The sequence below is a fragment of the Rhincodon typus genome, chromosome 1, assembly GCF_021869965.1.
Source record: "Rhincodon typus isolate 14 chromosome 1, sRhiTyp1.1, whole genome shotgun sequence".
Taxonomy (NCBI): Eukaryota; Metazoa; Chordata; class Chondrichthyes; order Orectolobiformes; family Rhincodontidae; genus Rhincodon; species Rhincodon typus.
Window position 1 is genome coordinate 60,023,208 of NC_063332.1, and position 18,451 is coordinate 60,041,658.

Here is an 18,451-nt window from a genome sequence, read left to right on the forward strand (position 1 = left end):
TTTGAGATGCAACAATCATAATTTGTAATATCTAGAAGTACGTTCTGGCACATTTCAATTTGAAGCAGAGCTAACCACATCCTGGACAGAAATGCCCAGAGAGTTTTGCAAATGAAATCGCTCAGCCTATACCTTTATTTTAGTATAGTTTTGCATGCGATGTAACTATTTTAGTATGACACAGAACCTAATAAACATTACTCATTTAGAGGTGCCTAAGTGGGTCAGTAACAACTGAATTCACCTCAACAACAAAAGGCACTAAGTTCAAGTCCCACTCTAGGGCTTGTTGGCTGTGGAAGGAGCATACATGAATTTTAAAACAGGCTGCAAAAACCTTCCAACATTCCATACCATTCTCTAAAGGAGAAAAGAGAGTGAGGAAACACAAAAAATAATATTTATTTAGTCAGTTCATTTATATCTGTAGCCAAACAGTGTATAACAGCAGTACTTGCAACCAGGTAATCTGGATATGCCATTTACAGGAGCCTGGATTTTGTTGTCAATGGCCAAATAATAGCACTCGATATTCACTTCACTGAAAATGGCCCACAGCAGAGTAGGAATTGACAGTGGAGATTTCTTTTAATTCAGCAAGTTTTCCAGTTCATTATTCTGTAATGATCTGGGATCATATGAACAGAGAATCCAACAATAAGGTACTTCAACATATTGTTTTGTAGAATCCTCAATGAGATACAAGAACTAAAGTCAGGAAGTATTTCCAATAAGCAGGAAACAGAATTTGGAAATAAATGATGCACAGTAGGTAAAAGAAAATTGGGAAATATAAATTTCATTGGAGAAATATAAGGCGACAAAAAAGTGTGAAAACTTGAATTTTTTTTTATTTTTTAGACCAATACCACTCATTTCTTTATGACAGAATGAGACTCCATGCTTATAGAATTAATTTTTTGGGTTTGGGGAGATTTTTCACCAATAATTTTCATTTATACCACCGTTAGAAATTCACTTGCTCTTGAATATACAAGTCCTAAATTTCCATTGCCATCTTTTTGCACTGAACTGCTGAGAGAATGTAGCAAAATCACATGCATTGCATTTATTTTAATGCAGAGTTGTTTGGTGTAGACTGCAATAATATATACAATGGCACTAACCCTGACAAAAAAGAAACTGAATTTCTGTGTTTAAGTGACGTGTGCACACTCCAGAAATTGCTGAGAGATTTTCTCTATTATTATAATGAGTACTTATAGCTTCAAAATTGTTCTCATTTTGATTTCCATAATAACATATACTTTCAATGAGGAGGAGTTGTTGTTGAAAGGTCTAAAGGAATCACAACTTACCATTTTTTTCTGCCTGAATCACCATCACTGCTACTTCCAGCCAACTTACTAAAAAGCAAATGGAGTTACAACAATCTTCAGCATCTGTAATAGTAGTCCTGATTTTTGGAGCAGAACTTTCCGTGTGTTCCAAGAATATGTTCCTGACTGCTGCCAATATATTGAAGTCAAGCCTGTGAGGATATTTTGAAAGCATGCTTGTGTCCTTCATGAGAATGTCAGTGTGGGAGAGAAGAGCAAAGAGAAATTATTGCAGCCATTTTCTACGGCCATGGCACCTAAAGATGTTTCTGAAGCTTCGCTTTTGTACTTGCTGGATCCCCAATACAAATGAATTGTTTTTCAGAACTAAGTGGTGAAACAAAACAGACCTATGAAGTGACAATGGACAATATATTCACTGAGACCGTATTCTGACATGTTACTACTCCTGTAAAAAACACAGTGCCCACTTCATGTGCAAATTTGAACAGAGACAATCCAGTGTAACTGTGTTTGCCCTAAATCCCACATCAACCACATTAATTATATGACTTAATTACCCCAAAGGTTGAAATTTCAAGGCTGTAACCTGCATAGTAAAAACCTCATACAGATTCTTCACTATCTACAAAGTTTACTCCATTTCTTGTCACAAAGTTTGGTCACATTTCTTTCAGAACATTTCCCACTGCAGATTTCTATGTCAGTACTCCCTACTCACTTTTATTATATCAAAGATCATGGTGTAGATGTTACCTCCTGCCACTGAATGGCCAAGTCTCTCCAAGAAACAAAAACAGAAAATACTGGAGAAACTCAGCAGGTCTGGTAACATCTGTGGAAAGGCATCACTTTCAGTTTTCATTTCAGATTTCCAGCGTTCACAACCCTTGGCTTTCATCTGAGTCTCAAGTTATCTGTTTATCAACATTTTTAATATAAAACAAACTTGGACAAAAATAAAGGATAATATTGCTGGGTTTGGCCATATCATCAGTACATCAAAACATTGGGACTGTTTACCATTGATTAGTGGCAATAAATGAACAAATACTTTGCCAGATACACTGTTTTGTTGACAAGATACTTAGCGACGGCAAAAACTTGGATAATCTAGACTATTGTCAAAAGTCCAAAAAAAATCTATAATAGTGTGACTGTTTATATTTTCGCACAATCTATACGAGTCATACCTTTGAGATTTGCTGATTTCACAAGAGTTGGGTAATTCCACACGGAGATCTGGTGCTTGGGAAATCCATGGCCAGTTATTAACTCATTGTGTTGTGATAGCCAGAGTAATGAACAAATCTGAAAAAAAACAAAACCAGGTACCAATGTTAAGTATTTTCCGTTCTATGCAAAGGATTGGATTTTCCACCTGTTTATCATTAGGGAACTTGTATCCCTGAAATAAGCCAGCTTTCAAGCCAAGTCATTTGAAAATTGCAAGCAATTTTTGCCAAAGGCTTAAAACAGAAATTAAAATGGAATTTTGTTAGGGCAGATGTCTGCCTGTGATTTTTTTTCAGAGCAATTGACATCAGCCTCAGAGAAATCCATTGTTTAGACAATAACAACATAGGACCTGGCAAGAAAAGTGCCTCTGCCTACCCATTACTTTCAGTCATACCATTGTTTCATAGCAGTGCTGAGCTTTTACTTTCCCTTCCGCTGAAACAGTGACAAACTTGTTGCACTGTCAAACAAACGTTTGAAGTATTGCTCAGTGTTGTTCAACTGGCCCAATGTCAACAGAAGTGACTTAAAATTAACCTGCAGCATAGAAGTTCAACAAGGTGATGACTTAAACCATAACAGGTCAGGCTATCCCTGCAATGGTTGCTGTTTCATGCTTCCATAAATAGCACAATTTGGTAATTGCCATCTTGCTGAATCACAGAACATAGAACATAGAACAGTACAGGCCCTTTGGCCCACGATGTTGTGCCGAACTTTTACCCTAATCCTAAGGTCTATCTAACCTCCACCCCTACCTTACACTATCACCCATATGCCTATCTAATAGATGCTTAAATGCCCCTAATGAGGCTGACTCCACCACCCTCTCCAGCAATGCATTCCACATAGACAAGTCTAGTTGAAATAGGTCTCACCCCAATAGGCCCAACAAATTGGACATATGTCATATGATATGTTTGTATTGCATTATTACTTCCTTGAGAGGAAGGATTCTAAGTGTCAGCCATGTAGATGTTCATGCCTCTCGTACCACTGCATGAATTCCATTTCCTTTTCCAAATGCAAGGCACCCGTTGGCAGGTGTAATGAAATGCCCATATCTGGCATTGGTTGTAACAGCTGGGGTCAACTGGTGACCACAGGAATGCTGCTGTGACAGGCGTTCACCAAAGAGTGCTGATTTAGATGAAACTAACAATAAACAATAGGAAAAACATGCATTAGCTCCAGTTCACTTCGGCTGTTGTCAAATACTTCAAAATGCACATCTTATCAAAATAACAGCCCAACATTGGATAGTGGTATATCATTACCACAATACCTTCAGTTGTTCAGGGCAACTACCCAACGTGACCTCAGAGCATCTAGGACTTTGCCAACATTATCCACATTCTGAACATTTTTAAAAGCTCTTCTAGAACAACTTGATTCAAACACTCACAAGCAGCTCTGAAAATGAACAAAGAGAATATGGCAGTTGGATGATTTACATAATTCTGTGGGGCCTAATGGCCAGCATACACGTTGCCTCGAGAGTTTAGCATTTTGCTCTTTGTGATTGGATTTTCTGCAGGGTATGTATTGCTGACACAGGATCAGCCTCAATGTGACACCATAGAACTTGTTTTCGTTGATCATACAGTGCCACAGTTGACAGAAAATATTCTAGAGATTCATTAATATTGTCAGCACAACTGTGATCAATGATTACATTTTAGCTTGGTGCAATATATCATTGGGTCAGAATCCTTGAATTCCCTTCCTAACATCATTGTGTGTCAATCCACAGCACGCATACTGCAGCAGTTCAAGAAGACAGTTCATAATCACCTTCTCAAGAACAACTAGGGAAGGACAAAAGTTGTTGGCCCAACCAGCAATACCCACATTCCATTAGTGATGTAAAATAAATAACAGTTTGAAGAAATGGAACCAGGAATTTCTATTAAGTATTGCAAGACTAAAACTATTGTGGTTACAAAATACCACCAGTTCATTCATATAAACGCACATATAATAGATTCTGGCTGTGAGCCAGACAATGTTCAAAGATATTTCTCATACATATGGTCAACTAAGTCTTAGAAGTTACATATAGTTGCAAACCTCAAGACCTACTAAAACTGACCAATGCTTTCGAAAAGACTCATGACTCAAAACGCCTGTGATGTATGAAAACAAAGTGGAAAGATGTTGACATATACGAAGTCAGCTGCTGTTACAGTAATGGCTGAAAACTTTGTCTAATAAGAATGAAAGCAACTTGAATGAATGGAAATTAGAGTGCGGTCTCAAAGAAGCAAGCTCAGTTTGCACACTCCAGGAATAGGCTCCTTCACTGCACACTAATTAATTTTCCATGATACTTATCTGAAACATCTACACCCAGATCACACAGCCAGACAAATCAGCAGGCCATGGGACCAAACCAGAGGAGACCAGATCTTTTCTGGCTGGGAATATATTATAGAAATTTGAAATGCTATAGACAGCGACGTATTAAGATACCACAGCCTCAAAGCTGCCCATGGAAAAAATTCCCCATTTGCCCTCCCTATTCTATTGTATCAGAGCAAGATCAATGAACAATATTGCAGATGCTCCCAATGAAAAGACTTGGTTCTGTTGCAAGTTGTCTTATTTACTCACTTGTGACTTTGTATCCACGTCTCGGATACAGCTCCCACTCTTTGTGTCCCATATACGCAAATGTCCATCTTTCATTCCTCCTCCTACAGCAAGTATTCCAGATTGCCAAGGGCACCAGTTCATGGCCTATTGAAAACAAAACTATTATTGAAAAGTAGATTTATGTTTTTGTTTAACGACATCATTACCTTTTTCTGCAATTGCAAATACAAAATATCAATATTTATACAATTAGAACTGTACAGTGGACTTTTTTTGTCAACGTTAACCACATTCTCAGGAACATGATCCAAACATTTCACTTTGGACAGCGTGGTTACTGTTGCATGACCTCAGAGATCCACTGCTACAGTGGCACAATTTTCTGATACACAGTATCGTTGCAAACATGCTGTGTTACTGAGGAGCCATGATATCCTACATATTTACATACATTATAAGAGTACCCAGCCCATTTCCACCCATCGCTGTCTAATTTCTAAATGTTGATAATGTCTTTCTGAGCTCCCACTAGCACAAACCCTCACAATAGCCAAATTCCACTCATTTGTTCCACTTAGAATTAACTATAGAAAAGACTCTTCTCCAACTGCACCTCAAGACCAAACTTCTTCATAGGAAAACCTCAATCAAGAACTTAATTAAATTTATGGCCAAACTTAGCACATTCTTTGTTTTCTGTACATCGCTGGCATTCGAGCTCTGAATACTCAATTCAAATTCATACTTAAAACAATAGTCCAACAGTCACAGGAAAACAGACACTGGAGACTAAATAACCTTACTTGACAGAAAACTCGGTTTAGGGAAGGAGGTAATTGGCTCACTCCTCCCTCACCCAACCACAGTCCAAGCAGAAAAGTTAGCAACCAGCTGACTACCCAGTTAGAAGCTGGCCAGCAACCAGAGAGTGCTGTGAGAGACCCAAACAAGTTCCTAGTGGGGCATCAGTCAGGCAGCTCCTACAATACAAGCAGCAGCAGAACTCTTTAATAGGATCAAAGAGCTCCCAGCATTGAAGTAAATTAGATTTTAAAAAATCAAACTGCAATAAAAGACACAAATAAAAATGGAATTATTTGTTTCTGAATCACTCCCGCTGAAAGTAGACACCATATTCCATCGGCCTGTCACACTGCGCTTGTTCTAAATACTAAAATATTCCAGGTTTGAATCTGGTTTATATTCAGTTAAATTGGGTCAACTGTGGGAACTTTACTGACCTCAGAGCTCCTGGTGTTTGGAAAGAGGATTAATATTGGTCAGGATTTAATATTTCACTCAAAAGCAACATACTGCAGATGCTGGAAACTAAACTGAAACAGAACGTGCTGGAGATGCTCAGCAAGTCAAACAGCATCTGTGGAGAATGCAGCACAGAGATAATGGGCCAGAATTTTTATCTTCAAGTCTGGTAACTTGAGTTGGGTAAAGTCTCCGTTTCACATGCCCACCTCAAAAAATACCAGCTCTGGAGGCTGGATCTTCTTTCCTGGGGTGCGATGGATACCAGCTGAAACCAGAACAGTCAAACCCAGAAAAGGTTTGAATTTGACCTCACTGTGGTAGCTTCATCCTAACTGTACGGAATAAACAGAAAGTCCCTGCTGCTTCATTCCATGCACTGCCCTCATACTCCACAGACTCCATACATCCATTCCCATTCACAATATGCATTAGCTAGAAGCAGTGAACCCTGCAGTGACAGTTGTATGCATTAATATTTTTTTTAATAAATCACACGTAATTTTCCACCATATTAAAACCACTATGCTTGCAAAGGCTCCATTCAGTGTACACAAATAAGGTGTCAATAATTCATAATAGACTCTTTAAAACTTCAGTAACTGAAACTGCAAGATACTTGAAACTATTAAGCTTCAATAGACAAACACTGTGAAATTGATATATCGTGCGGTCTGAGCTATCAATCATACAAAAGTTCAGCTCCGGGGAGTTCCAGCTCTCTAATTGTTCTCTGAGCTCTCAGCCAAAAATATATTTGGGGATTGGTCTTAGAAGTCATGCCAACAAGTTTGAAATTTAAAATCGAGTCAGCAGCATAGCAGTAGTAGGTCAGGCGTTAAACCTCACTGGTACCATGTACTAAATTTCCATGCCAAGAATTTTCATTTTCAGGAACCTTGTGGCATCTGGTCTATTGTCATTTAAAGTTGTTGTGCACCTACCGGCTTGGTGTAACTGTGAGCTGAGCAGTTGCCTCAGGACAAAAGATGTTAATGAGAATTAAGGGATGGTGGGGGATAGGTTCATGACGGGCTGGAGGTAACAAAGGATTGCAGAGACAGGTCGACGCACATTGCAGAGTAAATAGAGCTACACGTGGAACTTATGACTTTTAATCAGAACCTCTTTGTTGACCCAGGGATATTTTGGTTCTGAGCAATCTTTGTGTTATTTGAAATGGCTTGGGTTTTTGTGCAAATTAATATGATTATAGAATCACTACAGTGCAGAAACAGGCCATTCAGCCCATCAAATCTTCGGACAGCATCCCACACAAATCAACCCCAATACCCTATTCTTCTAACTCTACATATCTAATGGATAATCCAACTAGTCATGTACATCCCTGGACACTATGGGTAATTTAGCATGGGCAATCCACCTAACCTGCACACTGTGGGAGGAAACCAGAGCACCTGGAGAAAACTCACACAGACAGGGGGAGAATGTGCAACCTCCACACGGTTACCCAAGGTGGAATCGAACCCTGGTACCGTGAGGCAGCAGTGCTAACCATTGAGCCCCCGTACCGCCTGGATGTTGCTTCATGTTGCCAATGTTACATTTATTCCCTCGATTATCTTGCACTAGACATTATACTGTCTACAATTCTAAATTCCAGATCATTTGAAAGTAGTGTGCTCTATTAAAAAAAAATGGTCGATAAAGAGAACAGTTGCTACGTTTTGGTATTTAATTTACTGGCCTGTAAAATCAGTTGTGATCTGTCCCAGCTTCCTGGAAACTAATGGAACCCTTTAATATAAAATGCATTTTCAGCTAATGTGTCACTCCCCTGAGGATTCCACCAGTCTCCTGCTGAAGTTACAGCAGGTGATGAAAAGAACATCTGTGGAATTTCTATGCCACCTTGTTTAAAATAGCAGAAAAGGCCAAACAGTCTATGGTTGACCAGAAAACATTCAAATGAAAATTCAGTTTTGAGCAATCAAAACATGCCTGTTTCTTTTAGATTAGGTTTTGTTCCTTCTAGGAATTTGAGAATATTAGAGCCACAGAAACAGAACTTTGTGGGCATCAAGTCTGCTTCAGTTTCTACCTGAATTCCCCTTGACTTTTAATATTCATTCTTCAAAGAGAATATTTAATTCACTTACAAATAGTCACAACATTGACAATGTTGCCAAAGAAATGCTTAACTAGAATTTTTCATAAATTTTAGTAAGTCCTGTAGTATTCAAGATAAAGAACATTACGGAAGAATGTCCCTTATTTGGGCATCTAGTTTTAGCATCAAGCATTATCAATGATAGGCTGTATAGATTATTTACAGACTAAAGTTCTCGTTAATCTTCCCCCGACAACCTGCCTCTAGCCAACCAAGAATTGTCACATTTTCCCATTCTTTTTAAGTAGTTTTCTTGAAGCCTCTCTGGATGATGCACAGATAGTTGCCTAAGGCTAGAATCAAACCCAGGCCCCTAGTGCTGTCAGGCAGCAGTGCTAACCACTAAGTCACCATGAGGCAGTACAGTGGCTCAGTGGTTAGCACTACTGCCTCACAGTGCCAGGGACCCAGGTTCAATTCCAGCCTCGGGTGACTGTCTCTGTGGAGTTGGTTTCCACCGGGTGCTCTGGATTCCTCCCACAGTCCAAAGATGTGAAGGTTAGGTGGATTGGCCATGCCAAATTGCCTGTAGTGTTCAGGGATGTGTAGGTTTAGTGAATTAGCCATGGGAAATAGGTGGGGTGGGGGGTGGGGTACTGTCTGGAGAGTCAGTGTGGACTTGTTGGGCTGAATGGCCTGTTTCCACACTGTAGGGATTCTATGATATAAGCAAATACTGCTAAATTATAAACCGCATAGCATCTGGCATCCCACCTTCACCTTCCTTGTGCCTACTAGAGACTAGATAATAACTGTTCAACCCATTTCACCTAAGAATGTATACAGAGAATAAATTGATGATGTGCTGATCCTATCAGGTTGAGGTAGAATTGATCCCAGATTCTGGTGCTAAAAAAAGCTATCGAGTGGAACCATTACACTGTTTAGTTACTTCAAAATAACTTATATTAATTAAGGTTTTGAACTGATGGGTAGCAGAACACAGAAAACATGCATTACAAGATAGTTACCAATTAAGCACATTCACCTTTACAGCTGACTGATGATTATTAATGGTCATATCTGGTTTACTGTTAATGTTGGCTCCTGGATCATTAAGCCAGATATTCAGTAGACCGTCATTACCACCACTAGCGAGTAGTGCACCATTTGGTGACCATTTGAGGCTACATACTTGAGAGCTGTGACCACAGAGAGTACCAACATGGTGATGTGCAATTCTTACATCATGGTGGTGAATAGATCCAAATCGGGAGCCACTATAGAAAGGAAGGAGATGAAAACATACATAAGTTAGTAAATGGCAGTCACCTATTTTTTTGAGTTGAGACAGGTGCAGTGCATGTACATGTTCTTTCTTTTTTACAAAAAGGAGGGCCCTGCGCATAAATATGTTTAGCTACCAGCATATGCAAGTGTGCCACGCTACTGGCATGAAGATAGGTGGAGGGACACGTATTGTTGAGGAAACGAGAAGGCTGCAGAAGTACTTGGACAGGCTTGAAAAATGGGCAAAGAAGTGGCAGACAGAATATTATGTGGAGAAGTGTGAACAATTTTAATCCATAAATTGCCCATAGTGTCCAGGGATGTGTAATTCCTAGTGGGCATATTGAAGGTAGTAGGATGGGGTAGGGGCTGCTATACTGTTTATAATTTAGCAACAATTGCTTATATCACCCAAACAGGCTTCAAGAAAGCTTCTGAAAAATGTCACAGAGACAGGTTGTTGGGGAAGATTAAAGAGAACTTTACTTGTAAATAAACTGCACGTTTTGGTAGGAAAAACAGAAATGTAGACTATTTTCTAAATGGGGATAGGCTTCAGAAATCTGAAGCACACAGGAACTTGGGAGTCCTAGTTCAGGATTCTCTGAAGGTTAACATGCAGGTTCAGTTGGCAGTTAGGAAAGCAAATGCAATATTAGCATTCATTTCCAAAGGGCTTAGCATACAAAAGCAGGGATGTACTGCAGAGGCTGTTTAATGCTTTGGTCAGACCGTATTTGGAATATTGTTAGCAGTGTTGAACCCCACATCTAAGAAAGGATGCGCTAGTCTTGGAGGTGGTCCAAAGGATGTTTACAAGAATGATTCTGGGGATGAAGGGCTTGCCATATAAGGAGTGGTTGGGACTCTGGGTTTAGCAGGATGATGGGGGCGCTCATTGAACCTTAGAGAATACTGAGAGGCCTGGATAGAATGGACATGGAGAAGATGTTACCACGTGTAGGAGAGACTAGGACCCAAGGGCACAGCCTCAGAGTGAGGGGACAATCCTTTAGAACTGAGATGAGGAGGAATTTCTTCAGCCAGAGGGTGGTTAATCTGTGAACTCATTGCTGCAGAGCGATGTGAAGGCTAAGTCATTGAGTGCATTTAAGATGGAAATAGAAGGGTTCTTGACTCGTAAAGGGATCAAGTGTTACGGGGAGAAGGCAAGAGAATGGAGTTGAGAAACATATCAGCCATGATCAAATGGCAGAGCAGACTTGATGGGCCAAATGGCCTAATTCTGCTCCTATATCTTATGATCTTATGGACCACAGATGGTTTTAAGGACTTTAAGGTTTTAAGGTTTTAAAAACATCTTTGCTGCAGCCACAGGCCAAACTGTACAGGAAACCATTCAGCCTTTCACAGCAAGATGCCTGGGTGTAACTACTTGAGTCTCTCAAACAAACATTGCAGGAAAAGGCTTCTGTCTCACAAAGGGTACAAAGATGTCCACCAGAGGTTCAAATCAAGTGATCTTTGGTGGTAAAGTGAATATTAGGGAGAGGGTGTTAGGAACATCAGAAGGGAAAGGAAGCCTAAGGTCTGTGGACAACCAAGGTTTTGTTGAGAGATCCAGAGAACCTTGTCATACAAGCATGGGGTTAATATTGCAGACAGGTCCCAATGACATCATAGAACCTGATCAGTATATTAGAGGAAGACATATTGCCTTTCTGCTTGCTCACCTGCGCTAGGTTAATATCAAGGCCTATGTGAGGCAGTGGGATAGAGCAAGTTAGTTATATGGGAGTTTTAATTACCTGCCTGCCTGTCTGGTGTCAATTGACAATGACTGATGTTATCGTAAAACATAATGTACCCTGAGTTTGAAATTCATTGTAATAATTCCCTTTCTGTGAAAATACTAACATTAATCAATGAATGTGTGCAAATGTACAGGGCGGCACGGTAGCTCAGTGGTTAGCACTGCTGCCTCACAGCGCCAGGGACCTGGGTTTGACTCCAGCCTCGGGCGACTGTCTGTATGGAGCTGGCACATTTTCCCCATGTCTCCGTGGGTTTCCTCCTGGTGCTCCGGTTTCCTCCCACAGTCCAAAGATGTGCAGGGTAGGTGGATTGGCCATGCGAAATTGCGCATAGTGCCCAGGGATGTTTAGGTTAGGTGGGGTTAGACATGGGAAAATGCAGGGGAATGGGTCTGGGTGGGATGCTCTTCAGAGGGGCAGTGTGCACTTGTTGGGCCAAATGGCCTGTTTCCACACTGTCGGGACTCTATGACAAAATAGGATACTCACAGAAAGATTGAGAAATGTTAATTACAATTTCCAAATTCATTCAAAACTACTAAAAATTTAAAGCAATGTTTTTTCAAATTGGCAATGCAGTTAGATCAATAATGTATTTTTTGTGATTTTATTTCCAGTTCGTATTTGTTGGTTCTGCGTTTTTTTTTCCATTGAAGGGATTGTAACATATGAGTTTTTGTCAGTAACTATTGAAACAAAACTGGGTTTAATTGAAGGAGTAAACATCCAGCAAATTATAATAGTCAACTATCTGACCTGTTAAAGATAATATTACGAAACACTTAAATGTTAATTAAATGTTTGAAACCCATGGATACGTGCATGGAGATTGTGTGGTGGCTAGAGTGGTAAAGTCACACCTGCTAAGAATGTAGCTGTTCCAGCTCAGCGCACCAACCATTGAACTGTGGCTATGCATGTTGCGTAATTTCTTCTTTGTCTCAATGTCCCACAACTGGAATTATAGAAATAATTCTTATGAAAAATATTTGTGACAAAATATATCCGTTTTACCATGATCTAACCTTTCAAATGAAAAATATACAATGGCAACTGTCATTTTTACCTCTCCTTTTATCCTCTTTTCCTGAAAGTAGTGTCCTACAATTTGCAGAATGCTTCTCCATCTGCCAGTGGCATTCTTTTAAATCTTAATGGTTAAAACCATTGCATTTATAAATAATTTGTTCGCTGGTACAAGAACAAATTTTGCACGCCTCCATCCACAGCCCATCTATTTGAAATGTGAACAGAGATCCACAATTTGTATTGAAAAGATTCCTACACACGGTTTAATTTAATCCATGAGGCCCAGATGGCACCACTTGTGTGAACATATGAATAAGGAACAAGAGTAGGCCACTCGGCCCTTCGAATCTGCTCTACCATTTAATACATTCATGGCTGATCTGATTTTCACCTCAATCCTACATTCCTCCATTACCAGGAGAATCTTTCATCACCTTGGTAATCAAGAATTTATCTACCTCTGCCTTAAAAATATTTATTTGCGAATCCAGAGACCACATGCACAGAGTGTAATGTTACTTTTAAAGGTCAGGTGTGAGCTATGTAAGGCCTGTACAATCATAGGCCAAGGGGTTGACAAAAAGTAACTAAGGCTGTTGTCAAGTGATTGCAGTGCAGACTCTACAGGCAACGAGCTGGTCAGCTGAGGGGAAAAATATTGCAGACTTGGTAGGACATGGTCGGGATGCCAAGCCCTCATCATTCTTCACACGTCTATTCACACCCATCATTCGCTCCACAAAGCTGGACATCAAGTTCTCAGACACCTTGCCCCCACCCCTACAACTCTAAAAAATGTCTGAAGTCAGGGAAAGAGCAGTCCCAGAGTGTGACAATGGCTCCCAGTTTACTTTCCCCCAGACATTGCTCTTGCCTGGTAAATGGTGACAAATCACCTTCCCACCTCACCAAGACATCCTGGAAGCAGATTGCAGAGGACATGAGTAGCCATGATATCTGGCTAAGGTCCTGGGTCCAGTGCTGAGAGCAGGCCAATGAACTCTTTTTTCCACTAAAGGGTGTTGCGTATATTTTGGGGGAAAAAAACCATGATACACCAAGGTATCCTGGATTAGGAGATCATCGAATATTTTTGGGATAGTTTCTTAGAACAAGCACATTCTGTAACTAACCAGACAGCAGGGCCTGTTAATGGGCAAAACAAATGCATAATATAATCTATTTGGTCAATAAAATCAAGGTGAAAAGACAATAGTTAATACCCCTCACCTGCACAACAGCAGCACTGGTTCCAATTGCAAGGTTGTTTCTATCTTTAATCCAGGCGACTGATGAGATGTACCCTGACTCCACACTTATGGCCTCATGCATTCCCTTCTCCGGGTGCCAAAGATATACTGTATCAGATAGAGCAATGGCTACCAGATTTGCAGCATTCCAATCAACCAAATTAAGATCTAGAAAATATAATGCAGAATGGTATAACAACATAAACCTCCATTTAATGTGGTACTTTTACCATTAAAAGTGTCCCAGGGTAGCTCACGGAGTCTTGAAGAAAATGAATGTTAAGAAGAGATTGGGTGGAGGGAGCGGCTGAAAGCTTTGTTGAAAGGTGTAAATCTTAAAAAGACTGAGCTGGATACAGAGGCAAAGGGATTGAAAGAGGAAATATTTGAAAATGAGACCCATGCAACAGAAAGCATAGTTGCCCGTGACAGGAGGTACACAAGAGGCTGGATTAAAGGGACAAAGAATTAACAGAGATTGTTGTAAGGTTAAAGGGATGATGTAGTTGTGAAGGATAAGACCATCGAGGTTTTCAACTCAAGAATGAGAATTTCAAATTGAAGCTTGGAAATTGGATGCAGTGCAGTTTCAGAAGAATGGAAGTGATGGGCAAGCATTTATGGTAACAGGATATGGCTATGTGGTTAGATTTCAAATAACTTGAATACAGTTCAAATAACTTGATACAGTAACTTGAATATTGTATCCATTGTGATAACTAACAAGCTCAAGGGACTCAGTTGATTCAGAGATATGGCTAAAGAAGATATTTTGTGTTCAGAATTAACCACAGCATTGATCAAATTATTGTCTTAAAGTATTAGTCGTGCACTGATGATCATACAGTTATTTAGCTGCATTTGAGTAGTAATTAATGAATCAGTTATCATATTAGTAAGCCAAGATCTTCATATAAAGCTTGTTATTTCCAATCATTTTAAGTCTATATGTCTGTATGCGGAAGTCCAATTTCAAATAAACTGCTCTAGTAAAAAAGACTTCTTATATTCCTGAGAATTGTCCTGAGAGAAGCAAGTTCTGATAGAGAGAGATGGCTTCGTTTGAGATATTTCAGAGAAACAATTTTATTGTATTATGTCTGAAATACTCGAGCCAAACGGCTAATGTGACTAGGAACCAATCAAATTAAGAATTAATCAAAATAAGTTAGCAACAGCAATAGCCAATTGTTATTCCCTTTACTGAAGAAGAGTGTGGAGATGTCTGTGTTAGACTGGGGTGGACAGAAGTGACACGACTCCAGCTTATAGTCCAACAGGTTTATTTGAAGATTTCACCTGACGAAGGAGCGTTGCTCCAAAAGCTTGTAATTTCAAATAAACCTGTTGGACTGTAACCTGGTGTCGTGTGACTTCTGACTCTGAAAAAGAGTTTTATTGAACTCAAAACGTTAACTCTGTTTCTCTCTCCACAGATGCTGCCAGACCTGCTAAGATTCTCATGCATGTTCAATTTCAATATAGGATAAATGCCATTCATTAGTGAAGCCAGGCAAATGTACATACACATTTTCTGGCCTGGTGCTTATTTTCTCTATTTTCTGAACAACTACTAGGCCCTAAAATTCCATTGGGGCTGTTCAGGTCTCTCAGTGTTCCTCCTGTAGATCATAGGCAGAACTTCCAGCATGACAACAGAAACTCCACATAACCCAATCACACTGGATCATAGAGTCATGGACGCATACAGGACAGAAACTGGACGTTCAGCCCAACTCCTCCATTACGACCAGATTTCCTAAACTGAATGAGTCCCATTTGCCTGTGTTTGGCCCACATCTCTCTAAAACTTTCCTATTGATGTACCTGTCCAAATGTCTTTTAAGTGTTGCAACTGTACTCACCTCTACTACTTCCTCTGGTAGCTCATTCCATGTATGCACCATCCTCCGTGTGAAAAAGTTGCGCCTCAGGTCCCTTAAATCTTTCTCCTCTCACCTTAAACCTATGCCCTCTAATTTTGGACTTCCCTACCCAGGGAAAAAGACCTTGGCTATTCACCTTTTCGATGTCCCTCATGATTTTATAAACCTCTATAAAGTCACCCCTCAACTTCCTACATTCCAGGGAAATAAGCTTCAGCCTATCCAGCCTCTACTTATAACTCAAACCCTCCAGTCCCAGTAACATTCTTGTAAATCTTTTTTGCACCCTTTCCAGTTTAATAACATCCTTCCTATAGCAGGGAGATCTACAGCAGACCCCACTGAAACTTCAGGATTTCTATCAGTTAATTAGGTATCTGCAGTCTTCCTTTAAAAATTTTCTGTGGACTTCTCCTGTACCAGTTCCTCTCCTTCCCTACATAGACAAACAGCAGTTCTTAAGTAAAGTCATAACGTGAATGACAACAGAAATTGAGATTCACATTTTTCTCTTCTAGCCAAGAAACAAACATTCTAACATTACAACTACCCAGCCAGTCATGATGACGACAATGAAAAAACTGCAGTTTTAAGCCAAACATGAAGGAGGTTGAGAATACATCATAAACTGAAATACATTGCTGCCTTGGAGTGCAAGGCTCCTCCAACAGTACCTTTCAAACCCAACACCTCTGGAAGGACAAGGCAGATGATATCATGTGTAAGTTCCAAGTCACACACTATCCTGATTTGGAACTCTATCAATGTTCCTTCACCATCACTTGGTCAAAATACTGGAACTTCCTCTGAAACAGCCGTGTGGGTATCACTACACCACATGGACAGCAGTTCCAGAAGGTGACTCACCATCATCTCGTCAAGGCAAGGATGGGCAATAAACGCTGGCATTTCCAGTTACTCATACCGTGTAAGCAACTAAAAAGTAAGCCACTTGTTCTTCACTTTATGCCATACAAAATAGATTGCACGTGCTCCAGTGCAATAAGCTATTAATGGTAATTATGACGTTGTGGTCACTGACTGTCATATCATTGTAGAAAATGGCAGAAATACCAGGCCGTCAAGGGCCTTTGTGGTAAGGCAACAGTTTCCTGCCTGAAAGTAAGAATATTGCTGAAGGGATTGATAAACAATTTGCTGGGCTAAAATTAGGCCTCAAAAGCTTGTAGGATTTCTCTGTTCCAAATTGCAATCTAACATAAGGAACACAATTAACCACAAGTTGTGTCACTTCAAAACTCTCTGCAATCTCAGCATAATGACATATACAGAATATACACAGTCAATCCCATGGTATGGCCTACGTCACTGAAAGATGGAGAACAAAGGTTCACCTGCCTAAAATGGCTGAAAGTAAATTTGTCGAGTCCTTTGTTATAAACACAGCTAAGAATTTTTTTTTTCTAATCTCATTAGTCAAAGCTGATATTGCAGACAAAGTTTGTGCAGAGTTAAAGCTTGTGAATTCAACCACTTCCTATCAGTCATTTCTACTGGTTTAAATTAAGTCAGGTTCAATTCCAGAGTAAGTGACTGAATCACTAGATCAGCAGCCTCTTTGCCCTTATTATCATGGCAATTAAGTACATTGGAGGCCAACATACAATTCAACTGGAATTTTAGAGTGGATAAAATGTTGAAGGAAGGGTAATACCCGAAACATTGACTGCTCCTTTCCTCCAGATGCTGCCTGGCCTGCTGTGTTCTTTCAGCCTTCTGTTTGTCAATGTTGACATCACAGGTGTATTTCTCATATTCCAGATAATTATGTTACATCACTAAAGAAAAAGGATGCTAGGCCCACAGATAGCTTGCTGATGCACAGATCCATGATCACTATTTCTTTTCAGTACCTGATCAGACTGGTCATGATGTGTCATTTTCACATTATGCCCCACCAGACTTGCATTTTCCTGCACTGGTTGTTGAAATGTCCTGAGAGATCGAAAGTTTTATCAATGTAAAGAAGAGGTGACATTTTAGGTCAGACAATGCACGTTAGGTGTGAGGCCTTGTTTAGAATCTGTTTGTGTTTTGGTTTGGAGTCAGATTGGTTTTATTTCTAAAGTATGAATTTATAAAACGCCATATTAACTGACTGTCTATAAACTGTGTGCTTTTTGAACAAAATAGACTGTATCTCTCTCTCCCCTCCCCCACACATACAGTTTATAGGACAGTGACTTCAAAAGAATTTGGGAATTTACAGATACATATTAATCAATTGAAACCTTCTCACTGTTTAAAGATTTAACAGCATCTTGCGTTTGTTTAGTACATCCTCATCAGTGGTGTGACCTTTTGATCTTTTATTTATAAATTCTGCGTCCAATACTACCTCTCTCACTAACACCTGAAGAAGGAGTAAGACCCTGAAAGCTTGTGTTTTCAAATAAACCTGTTGGACTGTGACCTGGTGTCATGTGATTTCCGAACTTGTCCACCCCAGTCCAACACCATCACCTCCACATCATGTGCCGGTATTGATACTGGTACCGTGGTCAGCTAATTAACCCAGATTGGGCGTCCTTCCTTTTGAATTATCTCAAGCTCCAAAAATGTTGTTATACAAATACGTTTCTAACTGCTCATACCAAATATATGGGACAAATTAGCACAGATTCAATACCTGTACAGGTTGAAGTAGTTCTCACCTGCCTGCATGCCATGCCTCATCATGGTAATATTAAACAAGGCATATGAGGTAGCCCTTGGTCTATACTACAGGGAC

The 18,451-nt window shown here is 39.9% G+C and overlaps 1 protein-coding gene across 1 annotated transcript in view; it reads right to left on the minus strand.

The window, feature by feature from the left end:
• LOC125483110 (cell division cycle protein 20 homolog) overlaps positions 1 to 18,451 on the minus strand; it is a 74,906-nt gene that overhangs the window by 27,246 nt on the left and 29,209 nt on the right. The window contains exons 4-8 of the mRNA XM_048596772.1: positions 13,794 to 13,981; positions 12,395 to 12,489; positions 9,518 to 9,749; positions 5,154 to 5,279; positions 2,495 to 2,612 (exon numbers count right to left, since the gene is read on the minus strand). Coding sequence (XP_048452729.1) covers positions 2,495 to 2,612; positions 5,154 to 5,279; positions 9,518 to 9,749; positions 12,395 to 12,489; positions 13,794 to 13,981 — 759 coding nt within the window. The remainder of the gene's footprint in view (positions 1 to 2,494; positions 2,613 to 5,153; positions 5,280 to 9,517; positions 9,750 to 12,394; positions 12,490 to 13,793; positions 13,982 to 18,451) is intronic.